Source organism: Oncorhynchus mykiss, chromosome 5 (assembly GCF_057628025.1).
Source record: "Oncorhynchus mykiss isolate SJ-2025 chromosome 5, ASM5762802v1, whole genome shotgun sequence".
Classification (NCBI taxonomy): domain Eukaryota; kingdom Metazoa; phylum Chordata; class Actinopteri; order Salmoniformes; family Salmonidae; genus Oncorhynchus; species Oncorhynchus mykiss.
In genome coordinates, this window is record NC_143026.1 from 10098293 (window position 1) to 10118766 (window position 20474).

General features: G+C 41.1%; 1 protein-coding gene across 2 annotated transcripts; it reads left to right on the forward strand.

Moving 5' to 3' along the window:
• The first annotated feature begins 594 nt into the window (after window positions 1-594).
• Window positions 595-16001, forward strand: dcp2 (decapping mRNA 2). 2 transcript variants are annotated; one of them, XM_036976724.2, is made up of 11 exons: window positions 595-935; window positions 1820-1971; window positions 2263-2390; window positions 2534-2632; window positions 2782-2934; window positions 3045-3157; window positions 8745-8849; window positions 8956-9082; window positions 10615-10698; window positions 14225-14276; window positions 14567-16001. In XM_036976724.2, exons 1-11 carry the CDS (start codon window positions 883-885, stop codon window positions 14707-14709), a joined length of 1209 nt encoding a protein of 402 aa, XP_036832619.1. In that variant the 5' UTR covers window positions 595-882; the 3' UTR covers window positions 14710-16001. The 2 variants fall into 2 exon arrangements, with proteins under 2 accessions (XP_036832619.1, XP_036832620.1); XM_036976725.2 differs by lacking the exon at window positions 10615-10698.
• The last annotated feature ends 4473 nt before the right edge of the window (window positions 16002-20474 follow it).

Sequence of the window (20474 nt, forward strand, 5' to 3'; positions counted from 1 at the left end):
GACATTCTGCCATTCATACCATAAAATAGCATCCAACTTTCAAATTACTGTCACAAATGAGAGGTAATTTTGTCTATTTTATTGAATTAAACAACTATTAATATCCACACGTGTAGATGAGGGCAGTAGACTGAATGAATGGTTGTAGCTGTATAATGGTTTAGTGCTTTTACAGGTCGCTTGCCTCTCACAATAGAAGATATAGAATATAATCACTTATAAGGGCACGTATAACAATATTCTATATATTTTATTACTAGAACAAGTTTATCTTATTCCTATAATAATGTAATTGTGGCCAAGGATATCGCATGTTATTTATTGTGATTACTGCTAATGAGAAACTGTTCTAATGCCACTGGGATGTCCGCGTATAAAATGTCATTTACATGGCTACACAGGCCTCGCCTCTTCCTCAATAATGTCTAGTTGTCTACTTTATAATCTTGCTCGAATATCTTTGCTTACCGTTTCCTTGTTTTGTCAACCAAACTTAAATACATTGTGCTCGAGTTATTGTGCGTCTTGATTGGTTAGAATATTTTGACAGGCCATCATTTAGCCTAATAAGGTACCACCTACTCAACGTGGCCAGCCTCCCCTGATATACGATTGGATAATAACGTCCCCTCACATCATCAACAGTGGCGTTTCTACCTTTCTTTTTCGATTGCGCGGTGTTGGAGTTTGTTTTTAGCGAGCTAACGTAGCTTACATGTATTTATTTGTGTAAGTTTAGGGACATTTGACGAACCTGGCACATATAGTTCGCCTTGATTGATCAATAGAATGCATTGATTCGAGATTTAAGAAAATAGTAGCTTTGCGCTGTTTATTTTTCGCCTCATTGTTTCGCGAGTTCGGGATGTTTTTATCCTCAACATGGAGACAAAAAGAGGGGAGATTCCCAACGGCGTATTGGACGACCTCTGCAGGTAAATACCGCGTCAAACGCGACTAACTTGTTTTCTTACTAACACTATACCCGGAGGGGTGTCTTTTATTGTGCTTGTGGCTTGTCGCAACGTTGGTTGTGGATAGCTAGCTAGATACCGAGGTAGTTAGTCTGTCTCCAAGTGACAATGGGGTTGACTTAACGAAAGTGCGTTGCATCAGTGTTCTCAGGGGTTGTATTAATTATGTTACAAAACGTTTCTCAAACGGAACGAAACGAAACGGGGAGGGACCCATCTGAATGTGTTAATCAAATTGTATTGGTCACATACACGTGTTTAGTAGATGTTATTGCAGGTGTAGCGAAATGCAAGTGTTTCTAGCTCCGACAGTGCAATAATATCAAGTAATATCCAACAATTTCACAACATATACACACACATCTAAGTAAAGGAATGGAATTAAGAATATATAAATATATAGACGAGCAATGTTAGAGCGGCATAGACTAAGATACGAATATAGTATATAAATATGAGATGAGTAATGCAAAATATGTAAACATTATTAAAGTGACTAGTGCACCATTTATTAAAGTGGCCAGTGATTTCAAGTCTATGTATATAGGCAGCAGCCTCTGTGCTAGTGATGGCTAATCGTCAAATATTAACTCGTGATTTGCTCTGTTTGGTTCTTAAACGGTTTTTGTAATGAATGCGCCCCTAGCTGCATACACGGAACCTCAAGCTTCGCTACAGTCATGATGGTACATCATTAATGTTTGGCTACCGTCATGGTACTTCATTATACTGTGTTGTAGTTTCATAACTCAAACTGTATTGTGACATGGACCACAGTATGTTGTCTAATTAACTATGTCCGTGTAGTTCTGCTACTGTACTGATTTGCCCCTCCTCTCTTCCAGTCGATTCATCCTCCACATCCCTAGTGAAGAGAGAGACAATGCTATCCGCGTGTGCTTCCAGATCGAGCTTGCCCATTGGTTCTACCTGGACTTCTGCATGCAGAATGCACCAGGATTACCTCAGTGCGGGATAAGGGACTTTGCCAAGGCTGATATCCTTACATGAGAATAATGATGTGAGAGGGGGCTGGGGGGGTTGATTTCATGTTCTTTTTTTCTTTGGTTAGTTCATTCATGATAAATAAAAAAAAAAAAAAAGCTTTATGACCATAGGCCCGCTGTGTGAAAGGTTATGTACATGTCATCACCTAACCGTTTCTTGTTGAACTTGCAAAGACCCCTTCAATTCAATTCAAATAACGTCTTGTGAGGAGCGGTACATAAAACTAAACTTAATATTTTTTTTGCAAATGTTCCTTACATTCTCCTTGACACCATGCTACTTTTTAATCATTGTCCATTCTTGCTGCCCAATGGGGAGGATGTACAGAAGGTTCTAGAACAGTGGAAGGAATATAAGATGGGTGTTCCAACCTATGGTGCCATTATTCTAGATGAGTCGCTTGACAATGTGCGTATAGTACATACATTATAACACTGGCTGTGTATGGTGATACTTCCTGATAAACATTTCATATGTCTTAAGTTGTCTCAGGTGTGTGTGTGTGTATGTCTGTATGTCCTTTTATAATATTTAATATTTCTTCTCTTTAGGCATTGCTGGTTCAGGGCTATTTGGCCAAGTCAGGGTGGGGCTTTCCAAAGGGAAAAGTCAATGAAGATGAGGCTCCCCATGTTTGTGCTGTACGAGAGGTAATTGCCTCTTACTAAATTCTCAGTTTTATAGGTCTTTATAATTCTGATTTGGCAAGAAAGTATTTGCTCAATACAGAATGGCTAGATACTATATATGACGTTTCATTCAATAATGTTTTCTCATACCCATGTCTGTATTCTCTTAGGTTATGGAGGAGACGGGTTTCGATATCAAAGATCGCATCTGCAAAGATACGTACATCGAGCAGAAAATCACTGATCAGTTGGCCCGATTGTACATAATACCTGGGGTACCCAAGGAGACGAAGTTCAACCCCAAAACAAGGAAGGAGATAAGGGTACGGTTACCCCTTAACTTTCTCATCTTTTGTTCCTATTTGCAATTTGTATTTACAACGCAGATGAAGAGAACAACTAGGACTAGCTTATTGTGCTCTGTTTCTCCTAGAACATCGAGTGGTTCCCGATTGAGAAACTACCATGTCACAGAAACGACATGACTCCCAAGTCTAAACTTGGACTCGCCCCCAACAAGTTTTTCATGGCCATTCCTTTTGTCAGGTAAGGGTCTTGTTGCGCTTTACACATTCAGAAGAACATCACTAGGACAGAAGAACAGGCACTTAATGAACTAATGAAAGATTCATCTTTGGTCATCAAACCTGTAGATAAGGGGTTGTGGTTGTTTTAGATTATGACAAAGAAGATAGTCAGAGACAATTCAATAATGAACGTTTAAATAGAAAACTGAGTGTTGATCCCACACAGGTGTTCCAAAGGGATATAATGCTCTAATCTGAACCAAGCCATATTAAACAACCTTACCTCAAAACCTGAATATGAATATCTTTGCTGCAAATGTGTCGTACGTCCATGCCTGTACATTTTACCAAAATTACACAAACCTAAAACACAACAAGGCAGTTATCCAGGCAGACCAGTGATCGCAGGAATAGGTTCAATGCTAGAGCCATTGTCGAATTTCGTAGACTCTTTTATTAAATCGCATGTGCAAGTATTGCCATCATATGTGAAAGACTCTATAGACTTCATAAACAAGATCTCGCCGATAAAGGGTTTAACAGAAGACTGTTGGTCACATTTAAATGTCGGAGTCTATGTAACAGCATTCCCATACGGGGTAGCTGGCAGCCCTAGCTCACTATTTGAAAGAAGCACAGCCCCCACACCACTAGAGGGATATCTTCAACCACCAACTTACCATCCTGAGACAAGGCCGAGTATAGCCCACAAAGATCTCCGCCACGGAACAACCCAAGGGGGGGCGCCAACCCAGACAGGAAGATCACATCAGTGACTCAACCCACTCAAGTAACGCACCCCTCCTAGGGACGGTATAAAAGAGCCCTATGAAGCGAGTGACTCAGCCCCTGTAATAGGGTTAGATGCAGAGAATCCCAGTGGAAAGAGGGGAACCGGCCAGGCAGAGACAGCAAGGGCGGTTCGTTGCTCCAGAGCCTTTCCGTTCACCTTCACACTCCTGGGCCAGACTACACTCAATCAAGAGCTGAGTCTTCAGTAAAGACTTAAAGGTTGAGACCGAGTTTGCATCTCTCACCTCCAAACGATTGAAACATCGATGGGCTCCGCATTCGTTCTGAGCTATGCTAACCTTTTATGTGGGTCTTTTTGAAGAACGTTTTGTTAACAATGAAAACGCAAATCCGTTTTTGAATAAAGTCCTGAAGTGGTATTGATTGACAGTCTTTTGCATATGGAGAGGAACGGGGGAAAGAGCTGTCAGACTTTCTGGCATTATTCAATGACATTGACTCCAATCTCAAATTCACTATTGAATGTGACACTAAATGTGTTCAATACCTCGACATATGGATTGAGAAATGAAATGGAACCCTGTTTACAACGCTGTATAGAAAATAAATGGACAGAAACACACTATTACAGGGGGGACAGCTTCCACCCTGAGACAGTTTTTCAGACTGTGCTAAATATGCCACTCCACAGAGGACTATCTCTATCTAGAAAAAGCAGCAGAGATGCGCATTCGGTTTCTAAGAAGAGGCTATTCTCCACAATGTGTGGATGAAGCTCTTCATTTGGCATTGGGGAAACCACGAGATGAACGGATACTAAAAAGACCCACTAGAGCTAATGAACACTCTGTAATGTTCACAGCTACATATACTTTGAACTGACGAAAAGTGGGAGATGCTGTCAAGAAACACGGGCATGTTTTATCATCGGACCCAGCTTTGCCAGCTGAATTTAAGAATCCACCACTTATTGTATATAGGAGAGGTCGCAATTTACGTGGTAAATTGGTCCATGCCAACTGCCAGCCACAAAAGGAAATCAGCCAGGCTCTTTTACGCACTTTTCTGAATGGTAGCTATAAATGCAGAGGTTGCTCACAGTGCAACAATATGATGAAAGTGTGAATATTTCTGCCACCCACATACAGTAAAACAGTTCCAAATAAATGGCATTAATACGTGCTCCACCACTGACGTCATCAACACGATTTAAATGTCCTTGTGGGCTGTGTTATGTAGGTAAAATCTCTTGTTCTCTCAAAGAATTTGTGAACATAAAAGATTAATCAGGAGAAACGACAGGGATTATCCAGTCGCAGTACATTTTAATGACCTGAAACATGACATTTTAAATGTTAAAAAAATCAAATAAATTGGGGCATAGAGAAAGTTAAGATATCAGACAGGGGAGGTGATAAATAATACTCTGAGCAAAAGAGAATGTTTTGGGATTTTCACCCACCGGACATTATTTCCTAATGTATGTTGTGAATATGAATTATACCCCCATGTCAGATTACGCTGATGTTTTTCTTGCGCTGTACACAATGATTTATGAAAACTTTCTTGGTAGGTCGATGTCCTCATTGTGGTTTTACAGACTTAATACGTTTTTATATACACACTTTGTTATAATTTTTTTTTTGAAATGCACATCGTTGTATTTGTTAGCACTTATTTGTTTCCCCTCGACTCCAACCCCATTCGATGCGTGGAACGGATGTGGGCGGGGCTAGGTCTACATAAGGGTGTTCATTATTTTTTTTTTACTCATAAAAGCTCTGACAAAGGCCGTGAGGCCGATGCGTAAAGCTTATTAAAGAGCCGTGTGCAGGTTTCTTCTTTTTTTCTTGCTTCACACTGATAAAGATGCCCATTTCTGAAATATTATTTCTTATTTTTTTGGGTGGGTGGTTCTGCTGTAATATTGTAGCTTCCATCAATGTAATCAATCCCCATATATTTTTGGGGTAAATATACATATGTAGTACCAGTCAAAAGTTTGGACACCTACTCAAGGCGTTTTCTTGAATTTTACTATTTTATACATTGTAGAATAATAGTGAAGACATCAAACTATGTAATTACACACATGGAATCATGTAGTAACCCAAAGTGGTGATTCTTCAAAGTAGCTACCTGTTGCCTTGACGACAGCTTTGCACACTCTTGGCATTCTCTCAACCAGCTTCACCTGGAATGCTTTTCCATCCGTCTTGAAGGAGTTCCCACATATGCTGAGCTCTTGTTGGCTGCTTTTCCTTCACTCTGCAGCCCAACTCATCCCAAACCATCTCAATTGATTTGAGGTCGGTTGATTGTGGAGGCCAGGTCATCTGATGCATCACTCCATCACTCTCCTTCTTGGTCATATAGTCCTTACACAGTCTGGAGGTGTTGGGTTATTGTCCTGTTGAAAAACAAATGATAGTCCCACTAAGTGCAAACCAGATGGGATTGCGTATCGCTGCAGAATGTTGTGGTAGTCATGCTGGTTAAGTGAATTCTAAATAAATGCCTAGAATTCTAAATAAATCACAAACCGTGTCACCAGCAAAGCACCATCACACCACCTCCTCCATGCTTCACGGAGGGAACCACACATGCAGAGATAATCCGTTCAAATTCTCTGTGTCTCACAAGGACACGGTGGTTGGAGCGAAATATCTCTCATTTGGACTCATCTGACCAAAGGACAGATTTCCACCGGTCTAATGTCCATTGCTTGTGTTTCTTGGTCCAAGCAAGTCTCTTCTTCTTATTGGTGTCCTTTAGTAGTGGTTTCTTTGCAGCAAATTGACAATGATGGTCTGATTCACGCAGTCTCCTCTGAACAGTTGATGTTGAGATGTGTCTGTTACATGAACTCTGTGAAGCATTTACTTGGGCTGCAATTTACGAGGCTGGTAACTCTAATGAACTTACCCTCTGCAGCAGCAGTAACTCTGGGTCTTCCTTTCCTGTGGCGGTCCTCATGAGAACCAGTTTCATTATAGCGCTTGATGGTTTCTGCGACCGCACTTGAAGAAACTTTTTCAAAGTTCTTGAAATTTTCCGGATTGACTGACCTTCATGTCTTAAAGTAATGATGGACTGTCGTTTCTCTTTGCTTATTTGAGCTGTTCTTGCCATAATATGGACTTTTACCAAATAGGGCTATCTTCTGTGTACCACCCCTACCTTGTCACAACACAACTGATTGGCTCAAACGCATTAAGAAGGAAATGAATTACACAAATGTACTATTAACAAGGCACAGTTGTTAATTGTTAAGGCAAAGGGTGGCTACTTCGAAGAATCTAAAATATATTTTGATTTGTTTAGCTATTCTTTTTTGGGGGGTTACTACATTCCTTGTATTGTTTCATAGTTTTGATGTCTTCACTATTATTCTACAATCTAAAAAAATTAATGAGTAGCTGTCAACTTTTGACTGGTACTAGTATGTGTATATACACACATACAAACACCTTTTTTTAAATAAAAGGTTTGTCAAATATAACCTGTCCGTGCAGCATGAATAACAAAATGGTCAAACTATTGTATGTTTAGGGTGTAGCCATAGGCGACACCGGAGTTTCTAGTTTGGGGAAGCACATTTTCACCATTTAAAGATGCACCTTCATAAAGCATTCCATGCGTCACTGGCATTTGCAGACTATAGTCAGAGCGCCTACTATTCATAATGTGATGATTGGATAGGCATTACAGGCTAATAAATTGATTACTGTTGGGAAAATATACAGTTCAATGCGTAGCTGAGTGTGTAGTGGCGTAGAGTAAACCTAGGCTGTATTCAGATATGTTTCTTCTTCTCTTGCACAGGGAAATGTGGCCTTTTTTATTTTTTTATTAACCTATTTCATTCCTCCTACACTTTTGAATAGCCTACGACACAAATTACAGGGTAGCCTACGACGACAACTACTCTGCTGATACTGACAAACAGAATTATAAAAAGGACGCTCTCTGATCCATATAATAGGCTTACGGGTAGGGGAGACACAAATACAATATGAAGTCCATCTAACCTGGAAGACAATATTATTGTCCAAAAACACATTTTCAGGTGGCGCTGACCCAACCATGATAGAGTGAATATGCACACTCATCGGAGTGGACAGTGCTCTCCGCAGGTGTCAATGAGATGGGCTATACTGTTCGCTCAATTAAGTTGAGAATTTTGACAACTAAAAGATCTTCATTATCTGGTCTTTAGCCATTTGTTTTCCAGAGATTGTATTTTGAATCTCTGTTGCTACTCGACAATCTGGTATTTGCTGTGTGCGCTGACCAAGTTGCAGAACCCTTCCGACTACAGGCAATGCGATTTTGAAAACCATCCACAGCTTCTTGTTTTTTTGGTAAAGAAGCTAATGGCCTCTGGCTTTCCTCATGCTTTCTGGTGTAGTAGCCTATTATTTGAATGATTTGTATTTATTTCTGTAAAGACTGGAGTAGGCAATTTGAATGAATTTACTTTAGGGGAAGCCTTTTAGGAAAGCCCGTTAACAAATTCTTATTTACAATGACGGCCAAATGACGCTGGGCCAATTGCGTGCAGCCCTATGGGTCTCCCAATCACGGCCGGGTGTGATGCAGCCGGGATTTGAACCAGGTACTGGCAGTGACGCCTCTTGCACTGAAATGCAGTGTCTTAGACCACTGCGCCACTCGGGAGCCCCTTAGCATCCCCTAGTCTTATGGCGGCGTCCCCTATAGTTGTAGCCAACTTGTACAGTATTTTATTGTGTAATCGTCTATCCTGTGTGTATAAAGCTGACGCCAGTTTTTAATACCATTTTTAATAATTCAGTCATTTGATTCTAGCATCTCTACTTTGCCCTCCACAGACCACTCCGAGAATGGATTGCCAAGCGTAAAGGAGAGTCTACAGACAGTGATGAGGATTTTGCATCCAATGGCAGCACTCCATGCAAACCTCTGGACAAAGCACGGTAAGACACTTATGCCCATGCTGAAGACAATTTGTATATACATTTAGTGGACAATAAAGCTTTTTTTTATATATATATATGAATTGAATAATTTCTTCTTCTATAGCTCCAAGCATCGACGGGCCCAGATGTTGCCGGAGGCATCTCCAGGAGAGGGGTGGGGGAAGCAGAAGCAACCCAAGCCTCTGGGACAGCTGAGCCAATACGAGGTCTCTGAACTCTTGAAAGCCAAGGTTGGTTGGTCTCTGCTGTTTGAACGGTCATCTATGGTCAGGAATGTCTGTTTGGGTAGTGCTGAGCGATTTTTATTTTTTATTATTATTTTTAAAAAATTGTGCTATTTTAGGTTGTTTTGGTTAGATTTTTATTTTTAAATAGTCACTGTTTTCGATTTCTGTTTCGATAATAAGAAAAACATTAAATGCATAATGAAATAATAAAATTAATAATTTTAGAGCTTTCTAATGGAAATTCCTAAGCAAAAAATTGTGAACATTCAATTGCCAAACATAGAAAATATGTTGTCTGTCAGGTCCACATCAATAGAAAATGACTATGAAGTAAAATATTTCAGTTGGTTATATTATTTAGTTTTTATTTGACTTTATTATTTTTCATTCTTTAGTCATCATCTCTGCTCAGGAAGTAGCAGCCACCCAGATCACATCTCTGTGCTTCCTGTACGGTCTTTAGTCATCCTATTTATATAGCCTGCCTCAGTATGCTGCAGAGCTGTCTGACAATCAGTTGACTAGTTCTTCAAAGTAGATAAGACGCACTTTCACGAACTGTCCCTCTTGTCATTGTGTTGTGCACATTCCCCTCTTATGCGCTCTGTGTGTCACTAACCTAATGTAGAGGGCATGAAAGTGTATCCGTCCAGAGATTATGTATATATTGACGAAATGCTCACGCGTGCTTAACTCGAGTCTCCCATTGACATGAATAAATGACTTTTGGGAAAGTCATTAACGTGCACTAATCTCAACTCTGAATCGTGCAGTATCAGAAAATGTTACGGCTCAGGTACCTCACACTTGCTCCAGCAGACTCTATAAATTAGATGCTTTGGGCAGTTATCCACAGATTTAACTTCAGAGTGCTGAGGCCTGCTGCAGCTGACACGTTTAGTTTAGACCAAATGCAAGATGGGGTGGGGGGGGGGGGTAGATGTATGAAATGTCTGTGGTACATCTGCTTCAAAAATACTACAATGGATAAACTAACAAAAGCATGACAAACACTCAGGTTGAAACACATTGCATGCTCACTGCCAGTCTTCCTCAGGCAAAGCCAGATTGTTTAATTAATGGGTGAGGCAACACTGAGTGTGTGTTTACTCTGCGCTAAGATACTGTAGCATACCGATATCTCTTAGTGTCATCAAAACAATGCAGCAATTGTAATCCAGCATCAATTCACTCAAGGGCAAAATGTCTGTTTTGGGTTTTTCTGTTACCAGCAGAGGGAGATGTCACCTTAGTCTTCCCAGTTTGGCCTTGTTCAGAATCAGGCCTTGTAGAATGCAAAAATATTTCTGTCTAGCCTGAAATTATTTTTTTTTTTAATCAAGAATTCCTGCTTTTCTGACAGCACCCATTAATCAAAACTGACCTAAACCAAAATAATTTTTTCCCCAATTTTCTATGTTATTCAGAGGATACTATAGTAGGAGAAGTGCATCAGTGGCTACTCAATATATTTTGTTGTTGTTGAATGTCCAAAGTATGAGTCCTGGTTCTATGGTACTTGCTCCTGTCTGCAGAACCTCAATGTGAAAGGCAATGGGAAGAAGCACCAGGATTCTCCCAACCTGAAGAAAAGAGCCAATGGAGTCGGCAACCAGCAGGTGAAACTTAGCTTGGCTGAAGCTGTGTGTAACGCCTCACCATAGTTTCTTAGGTGTGCTTGCTGAAAGTGAAAACAACTACTGAAATCTGGCTTACTTTTTCTCATTATTGGCTGTCCTCCGCCACCTGTAGCCCCAAAACCGTAATGGCTACCAACGCCAAAACTACTTTAAAACATCCAGGCTAGCACTAGTCTTTAAAAAAAATATATATATGCTACTTTCTCACTGACTCGGCTTAAGAACAAATTCTTATTTTCAATGACGGCCTAGGAACAGTGGGTTAACTGCCTTGTTCAGGGGCAGAACAATGACGGCCTAGGAACAGTGGGGTTAACTGCCTTGTTCAGGGGAACAGTGGGTTAACTGGTCTAGGAACAGTGGGTTAACTGGTCTAGGAACAGTGGGTTAACTGGTCTAGGAACAGTGGGTTAACTGGTCTAGGAACAGTGGGTTAACTGGTCTAGGAACAGTGGGTTAACTGGTCTAGGAACAGTGGGTTAACTGGTCTAGGAACAGTGGGTTAACTGCCCTGTTCAGGGGCAGAACAACAGATTTGTTTTACCTTGTCGGCTTGGGGATTCGATCTTGCAACCTTTCGGTTACTAGTCCAACATTCTAACCATGGATTTCGTCAATACAGATTTTTATAGCTACCTTAAGATGAATGCTCCAACTGTAGTAACTGGGACTTGCTCTGAATAAGACTGTCTGCTAAAATGACTAGATGTAAAACCTCACAGCTTCCTGTCGTCGTCAATCCCCCCCCCCCATGTCATTAGTGGAATACAGATTTCCACATTCTAAATCACTGGTGCAGAACTATCAGAATGTTCAAACTAAAACATTTTCAGAGCTTAAAACACTCTCAATTTGTTATGATGCTGTAGTACTCACACTACCCTACTGTCCTAACCCACTATAATAATGCCATACCTACAAGCCACCCCTAAATAGCTCACTATAACTACTACCATTACTACTGCAGTCACTACATGTGTCAAACTTGCAAAATACGATAAACCTTCTGCACACCCTATAGGAGAAGTGTAGGAAATAGGAACACCGCTTCGGTCGCTGTCTCCCTTTCGTCTTGTTGTTTAGTGTTTCCCAAACCTGTACTCCTAGCCAGTCCACTTATTGATGTATTCCCGAACTAGCACAGCTGACTCTAAATGGTCCCATTATAATCAAGCCCCTCATTAGTTAAATCAGTGGACTGGTTTGGGTGTACTCCAGGAGCTGTTGATCTATCCTTATGAGGTATCAAACTTCACTATACATCTAGATCAACTAGACATTTAACTATAACTGACCTAGACCCTCTACACATCTACAATTGAAGTCGGAAGTTTACATACACAATTAGTATTTGGTAGCATTGCCTTTAAATTGTTTAACTTGGGTCAAATGTTTTGGGTAGCCTTCCACAAGCTTCCCACAATAAGTTGGGTGAATTTTGGCCCATTCCTCCTGACAGAGCTGGTGTAACTGAGTCAGGTTTGTAGACCTCCTTGCTCGCACTCACTTTTTCAGTTCTGCCCACAAATGTTCTATAGAATTGAGGGCAGGTCTTTGTGATGGCCACTCCAATACCTTGACTTTGTTGTCCTTAAGCCATTTTGCCACAACTTTGGATGTATGCTTGGGGTCATTGTCCATTTGGAAGACACATTTGCGACCAAGTTTTAACTTCCTTACTGATGTCTTGATATGTTGCTTCACACATCATTTTCCTGCCTCATGATGCCATCTGTTTTGAAGTGCACCAGTCCCTCCTGTAGCAAAGCACTCCCACAACATGATGCTGCCGCCCCCGTGCTTCCCGGTTGGGATGGTGTTCTTCGGCTTTTTCCTCCAAACATAATGATGGTCAATATGGCCAAACAGTTCTATTTTTGTTTCATCAGACCAAAGGACATTTCTCCAAAAAGTACAATCTTTGTCCCCATGTGCAGTTGCAAACCGTAGTCTGGCTTTTTTATGGCGGTTTTGGAGCAGTGGCTTCTTCCTTGCTGAGCGGCCTTTCAGGTTATGTCGATATAGGGCTCGTTTTACTGTGGATATACATACTTTTGTACCGGTTTCCTCCAGCATCTTAACAAGGTCCTTTGCTGCTGTTCTGGGATTGATTTGCACTTTTCGCACCAAAGTACATTCATCTCTAGGAGACCGGACACGTCTCCTTCCTGAGCGGTATGACGGCTGCGTGGTCCCATGGTGTTTATACTTGTGTACTATTGTTTGTACAGGTGAACGTGGTACCTTCAGGCGTTTGGAAATTGCTCCCAAGGATGAACCAGACTTGTGGAGGTCAACAATTATTTTTCTGAGGTCTTGGCTGATGTCTTTTGATTTTTGCATGATGTCAAGCAGAGAGGCACTGCATTTGAAGGTAGGCCTCGAAATACATCCACAGGTATACCTCCAATTGACTCAAATGTCAAATTAGCCTATCAGAAGCCTCTAAAGCCATGACATAGTTTTCTGGAATTTTCCAAGCTGTGTAAAGGCACAGTCAATTTAGTGTATGTAAACTTCTGACACACTACAATTGTGATACAGTGAAATAATCTGTCTGTAAACAATTGTTGGAATAATTACTTGTGTCATGCACAAAGTAGATGTCCTAACTTACTTCCCAAAACTATAGTTTGTTAACAAGACATTTGTGGAGTGGTTGAAAAACAAGTTTTAATGACTCCAACCTAAGTGTATGTAAACTTCCGACTTCAGCTGTAACTATAACTGACCTATACCCTCTACCCGTCGAACTATAACTGACCTCTACCCATCGAACTATAACTGACCTACACCCTCTACACATCATCATAGATGTAGGTCCAGACCAACTGAACCGCTCCTGAAATAAAGCCAATTATACAAACTAGACCTCTAACTAGTCTAAACTAAAGACCAGGATCTAGACCAATTTACTTGACCTCTACCGAGACTATAAGAACGTAGATTAAGTCTGAGTGCCAGTCTTTTCATGCCAACTCTTTGTCAAGCCAAACATCTATAGCTTGACAATAACAGCAATGGAGTTGGCAAGAGCACTAACAGATCTGGGACCAGGCTAGAGGAGGAGATAACAGATCTGGGACCAGGCTAGATGTAATCTAGACCAATACTAACAACACTTCTAGCTAGATCTAATTTCTTGTGGACAGATGCAGGTAACATAAATGGTAGTAGTATCTGTCGACAGACTGTGGTATGCGACAACTAACGAGGAACTTTGTTCCGGTACGCTGATTTTCCGTCGCTGATCATTTTGTCCAAGATTAAACTAGATCTAAAACAAGTGAATAGCTGAAGAAACTACACACATTTTCTAAAAGCTTTCTAGTTATTATCTACTAATTTAATACAAATCGGTCTCGCATTTTAAATTGCAATTATATTCATGTGTTCAATGGTTATTGTGTGTATTGTTGTTTTTTTTGCTTGAAGTTTGATCATAGTCTGTTGATTTATCATGGACATATTTTTTGCATTTAAAATGTTAAAACTGTTCTTCCAGAAAGAGGAGAAGAGACTTCAGCCCAGGAGACTACAGGACAACTTCGACACAGGTATTGCGCAAAGTGAAGATTAGGAACGAGACAATAGATATGTAACAGCTTTTATGTGCTGTTTAAAGCAACTATACGTTCATTTTTTCAGATACACATTGTTTTGGGTCCCTCTTTTTCACTATAGAGATCTTCTAACTAGCTCAGGGGTGGCCGTGACTCCTGGAGATCTTCTAACTAGCTCAGGGGTGGCCGTGACTCCTGGAGATCTTCTAACTAGCTCAGGTTGAGGTGAACTCTCCCTCTGTGTCCACTGGCCTTGAGTGAAACCGCTCCCTTTCTCTTCCCAGATGCAGCACTGCCATCTGACACGTGCAGCTCCACCAATGGGCAGCAGGTGGTCTGCAACAGCAACTGTGAACACCTCTCCTCCAGGTCCTTCCTCAACTTCAAGTTCGACAGGGAGGCCATCATGAAATGCTTTGACTCCTGAAATAGCCAACGGACACCTTGGTCGTGTTCAGTAGGGACCAAAAGGAAGTAAATGCTTTTTTTTTTTTTTGCTTTTCGTTGTATGCCCTAATGAACACGACCCTGGAATGGCACACTAGCAGATACTTCAGTTCTATGGAAACGGCAGCCCCTCCAACCGTATGGTTGAGATGAAGAGTACTGACCACATGTATAAAAGCCTTCTGTTGTAGTTTTGTTGTTTTTTTTTGTCAAGCACAGAAAGGTGAACTTGGTGTCGCTGTTTGTTCATTCAAGCCGAATCCTTACTTTGGGATTCTTAGTAACTTAGTTTCGCTTACAGGAAATCATGCAGTGATGTCAATGGCAAAAAAAAATAGGGATGAACAGTTTGTACTCTTGTGCACAGATCTCTAGTTAGGATTCAGCCCATATGATCCAGATTTACTAAGCATTTGCATCAGGTGCAAATGTTGTACCTGTATTTTTATAGAGGGAATTAATCACTGAAAGTAGTGGGGGGAGGGTTGAAAATACAGGTTCTGAGAAGAATAATGGTAAAGGTAGATTTAAAGGTTAAATAAAGGTAGATAAAGAGTTTTAACTTTGGGGTTTCATCCCCTGTTGACACGAACAAAGCATATGTTTAGTAAATCTGGCCAGTGAGTGAAGTCGGCGCCATAACTTGCCAAGTTCAGTGTTTTTTTTGTTTGTGTGTTTTTTTGTCTAATTTTAATGGACGACATAGTCCAACTTTGGTCAGTTTCACCTCCTTACCAACTGAGCTCCCGATTTATGTTTTAGGGCAGTGGTTCCCAACCAGGGGTCCTAGGACCACTTGGGATATGTGGTCTATCCACAGGGGGTACTTGAGAAGACTCAAGAGACCATAGGACTGCTGGTAAAATGCACATGAGGGGGTACTCCGGGTAGAGCGAAATTCATTTGCAGTGGTACAGTAACCGAAAAAGGTTGGGAACCACTTTTTTTTTTGTGTGTATAGCTGGTGTGAACTGATCTGAGGCTAAGCACAGAGTATTGTACATTGTGATTCTATGCTTTATCCCCAAAGTCATAGAGCTGGTGTAGATGGTCTTGTACAGGCAGTCATGTTGAATGGCTCAAGCAGTGTCTGCTCCAAGTAGCCTCGTCCTACCAACTGTGATGCCAATGGCCGCGTTCCAGGTCAAGCTTCTTTCTTTTGCAGTCGTGCATCTCAGAAGATTGCTATATGATACGAATGTGGTTTCCACAATGTTAAATGTGATTTTTGCGCAGTACGACTGCAATAAAGACAACCTGGTACGTGTCCTATGTCTGTCTTGTCTGGGGTCTGTAGCAGGGCTCGGTGCAGCTAGCCTGACTTCAGAGGCTGATGGCAGAGGTGTAAGACCGAAACAGCTTGTGTTAAGATTCCTCTGTGCAAAACACATCACTCTCAAAATGCGCCTGGTTAAAAAAGTATCTGTACCTATTCTACACCTGGAACAAGACAAATCACATTTTACACAAGGGAACAGTAATAGGTGGATGGAATCCTAAGACAAAACAGAAATAAATGTTTCCTGTTTTCTATCTTTTGTTTGTTCTCCCTTCTAAAAAATTATTCAAAACTGAACGCACAGGTGCAAAGGCTTAGTAAATTTAGCCCAATATGTGTGGTACAAAGTATACTGCTAACTGGCATACGACTATAAATGAAAATCGATTTACCCTTGCATCATCAGTATGCTTGTTTGAAGTATTTCAGACCTCTGAATCATAATACCGTGCCTGCTAAGGTATACGTTATGTTTGTCATGGCAACAGGTCATAGAACCCCAACTGGGACTGTAATGTATGATTGAACAATACATTGACCCTACATGTAGTCAAAGGTAGGTTTTTAGAGAACTTCATGGTAATACTTTACTTGATGCTAAGTAATGCATTGTGGTTAAAATGCATGTAATCCTTGTCATAAGAATATATGAACCCCGCTGTGTTTTAGTAAGTGTCTCTTCATGATCCTTTAAAAAGACTTCTATTTTCAGTGAAGCATTGTAAGGGCTCATACCTGCTTATAACAGGTCATGAAGTGTCATACCTGCTTATAACAGGTCATGAAGTGTCATACCTGCTTGCATTAAGTTAGAGTATTACAAGCTTCATGTTCAGAGGTGGTTATTCAACAATACATTAACATTGTCTTCTCATTCAGGAGGGGCAACATTACAGAATGTTTACGTAGAAATAGATTGTGTAGAAGATACACACTTCATGTAGAATCAAGACTCATTACATGTCTACGTTGCATCTCACGGAATCAGTCCCATGATTCAATCTGAGTAAGAGACAGTCTAAACAGGAACCTGTTAGAGATGTTAGAAGACATACGTCCCCTCTTGGGAGAAACACTCTGATCTTGTTCTGGTGACGTTTCCTAACGGCAGTCATTTCCCCGTCTGTGGTCGGCACTGCGCTGAGACGGTAATGATCCCATGTTTGTTGGTGTGTATTTCTGGAGTGGAGGTATTTCGGCGTTTCCAGCAGCAAGCTCTGATAATAAATAATGAAAATAGTGGTCAGAAGTGTCCTGTGACCTCTTCACATTGCTTCATCACTCTCCCTTATTGGAATAACTGCTTTTAAAGTAATTTGAGTCTCACTGCTCTCTTACAAGTAGCAGGCTACTTTTTTAGTCCTAGAATTAGCCACTGTGTTAGTCCATAACCTCCTGCTCTCACCTGTCTTCTCGAGGCGGTCTGCTCTTGTATGTCTTCTCGAGGCGGTCTGCTCTCGTCGGTCTTCTCGAGGTGGTCTGCTCTCACCTGTCTTCTCGAGGCGGTCTGCTCTCACCTGTCTTCTCGAGGCGGTCTGCTCTCACCTGTCTGCTCTCATCGGTCTGCTCTCATCGGTCTGCTCTCGCCGGTCTTCTCGAGCCGGTCTTCTCGAGGCGGTCTGCTCGAGGCGGTCTGCTCGAGGCAGTCTTCTCGAGGCGGTCTGCTCTCATCGGTCTTCTCAAGGCGGTCTGTTCTCGTCGGCCTTCTCGAGGCAGTCTGCTCTCGTCGGTCTGCTCTCGTCGCGGTCTGCTCTCATCGGTCTTCTCAAGGCGGTCTGCTCTCGTCGGTCTTCTCGAGGCGGTCTGCTCGAGGCGGTCTGCTCTCATCGGTCTGCTCTCGTCGGTCTTCTCAAGGCGGTCTGCTCTCGTCGGTCTGCTCCCGACGGTCTTCTCGAGGCATCTTTTGTCTTGCAGTAAGTCAAGATATTTTGTGGCCCTTGGCGTTTGAACCATAGTTAACCCAGGTGCCTGCTGAGAAAAAATGTGATGAGTTTTGATATTATGTACGGTATGCTGATGAACCCGCGGGACTATGACGAAGCAGGACTTTCCTTTTGATTAACAGTGTTGTATTCACCGCGTATGGTTCATTCTCATGTGTCTGTAACAAATACCTGTTCATGAGGGTACAACATTGAAATGTATTGTTTAGAGTGGATATGATGGTCTGGTCATATAGAATAGGGAACCGTGTCAGCTCTATTCGTTACATTTCTATCTGCAATGTTCTGAACGTCCTCTGTTGATTTGGAGAATTGCATTGGTGGTGTACATCTGAACGCCGTTGGCCTGAGGTTGGTAGATATAAGCAGGACTTCTTCCTTTTATCTTCATGTGTAACTCGTTTTCAATGCCTATCATTATTCTTTTGATCGTAAGCTTTCATTTTAAATACTGTACTGTTGGGTTTTTCCCCCAGTTTTTATTTTAAGAAAGTTACATTTTTTTGTAACATGGTCAGTTGCAGCTCAAGTTGCTTCTGTTATTTCATCTATAAAACGTAGATAATTTATCTCAACCCTTTGCTATACTTTATGGGTAACACTTAATTTGAAAGGGTACTTAGTAAGGACTTCCTGACACATTCATTTCATCAATGGCTACGTCAACATCCACAATGTTATCTATTCATTATTTCACAGTAATGTTCTTTACTTGTGATTGTTGACATAAGCATGTACTGCTTATGAACGTTTTATGCATGGCTTATTAAGTATTTAGGTAGGTACCCTTCAAGCACTGTTAAGACTGTTTTTGCATAAAGTAGACCTGCCATTAGTTTTTACTGAAATTGTGAAGTAAATGCAGTAAGATAGTTAATTAAGAAAAGCAGTCCATCATGCTTTTGGTGGGTTAAAAAAAAAGAAGTTAATTTAATGTACAAGTTGCTTGTCTCATCTGTTGTCTCCAGGAAGCAATCTCCTCCGACTGTTTTATTGTTATGTTTCTATAAAGACATTGTTCTCTTCAGTCAGAATGGCCTCTTTTTCCTCCCCTCATTAGCAACATCTGATGTATCTGTCAATGGAGCGAAACGACATCAGGCTTTCATAGTGTCTGCCTGATCTGATGGGAATCACGTCTTATGTGAGACTGGTTAGCCTCCTATGTCTGTTAGTTTAGAGGATTCAAAGGTTGACAGTACCGATGGTAGTGACAAAAACATAAATTGTCACTATCTTTTTATTTGTTTGTGGTCATATTTTTACTGTATATGCTTTACATATCTATAACATGTATTTATTATTTTATTTAACCTTTATTTAACTAGGCAAGTCAGTAAAGAACAAATTCTTATTTACAATGACAGCCTAGGAACAGTGGGTCAACTGCCTTGTTCAGGGGCAGAACGACAGATTTTTACGTTGTCAGCTTGTTGATTCAATCTAGCAACCTTTCGGTTACTGGCCCAACACTCTAATCACTAGGCTACCCGCTGCCCCCAAACATACAGGTAACTGCCAAAATAAAGGAAACCCCAACATAGTGTCTTAATAAGGCATTGGGCCACCACGAGCCAGAACAGCTTCAATGCGCCTTGGCATAAATTCTGCAAGTGTCTGGAACTCGATTGGAGGGATGCAATACCACGTTGCAATAAATTCGATAATTTGGTGTTTTGTTGGTGATGGAAAACGCTGTCTCAGGCGGACCTCCAGAATCTCTCATAAGTGTTTAATTGGGTTGAAATGTGGTGACTGAGACACACACCTTTTAACCCCCTATGGTCCTGTGAGACCCCTCTTTCGTAGCCTTTGAGATCTCTTCTAGCCATGGTAGCCAAAATAATGGGAAACTGGGAGTTTTTATACATGACTCTACATGTGATTGATGTTAATTGCTTAATTAACTCAGGAACAACACCTTTGTGGAAACACCTGTGTGGAAGCACCTGCTTTCAATATACTTTATATCCCTTATTTACTCAAGTGTTTCCTTTATTTTGGAAGTTACCTGTATACGCATGAGGTAGCTTACACATGTTAATGATAGTATAACAGGAAACTGCAAAACGCAAGCGAGACCCCACTACCACAAAAAGCGTATTTCTCTCAAATTTTGTGCACAAATTTGTTTACATCCCTGTTAGTGAGCATTTCTCCTTTGCCAAGATAATCCATCCACCTGACAGGTGTGGCATATCAAGAAGCTGAATGAACAGCATGATCATTACACAGGTACACCTTGTGTTGGGGTCTGAAGTTTTGACACACAACACAATGCCATGGATGTCTCAAAATTTGAGTGAGCATGTAATTGGAATGATGATTTGCAGAAATGTTCACTAGAGAATGTAATGTTAAATTCTCTTCCATAAGCTGCCTCTAACGTTGTTTGAGAGAATTTGGCAGTACGGTCCAACTGGCCACACAACTGCAGACCACGTGTATGGCGTTGTGTGGGCGAGCGGTCTGCTGAATTCAATGTTGTGAACAGAGTGCCCCATGGTTGCAGTGGTGTTATGA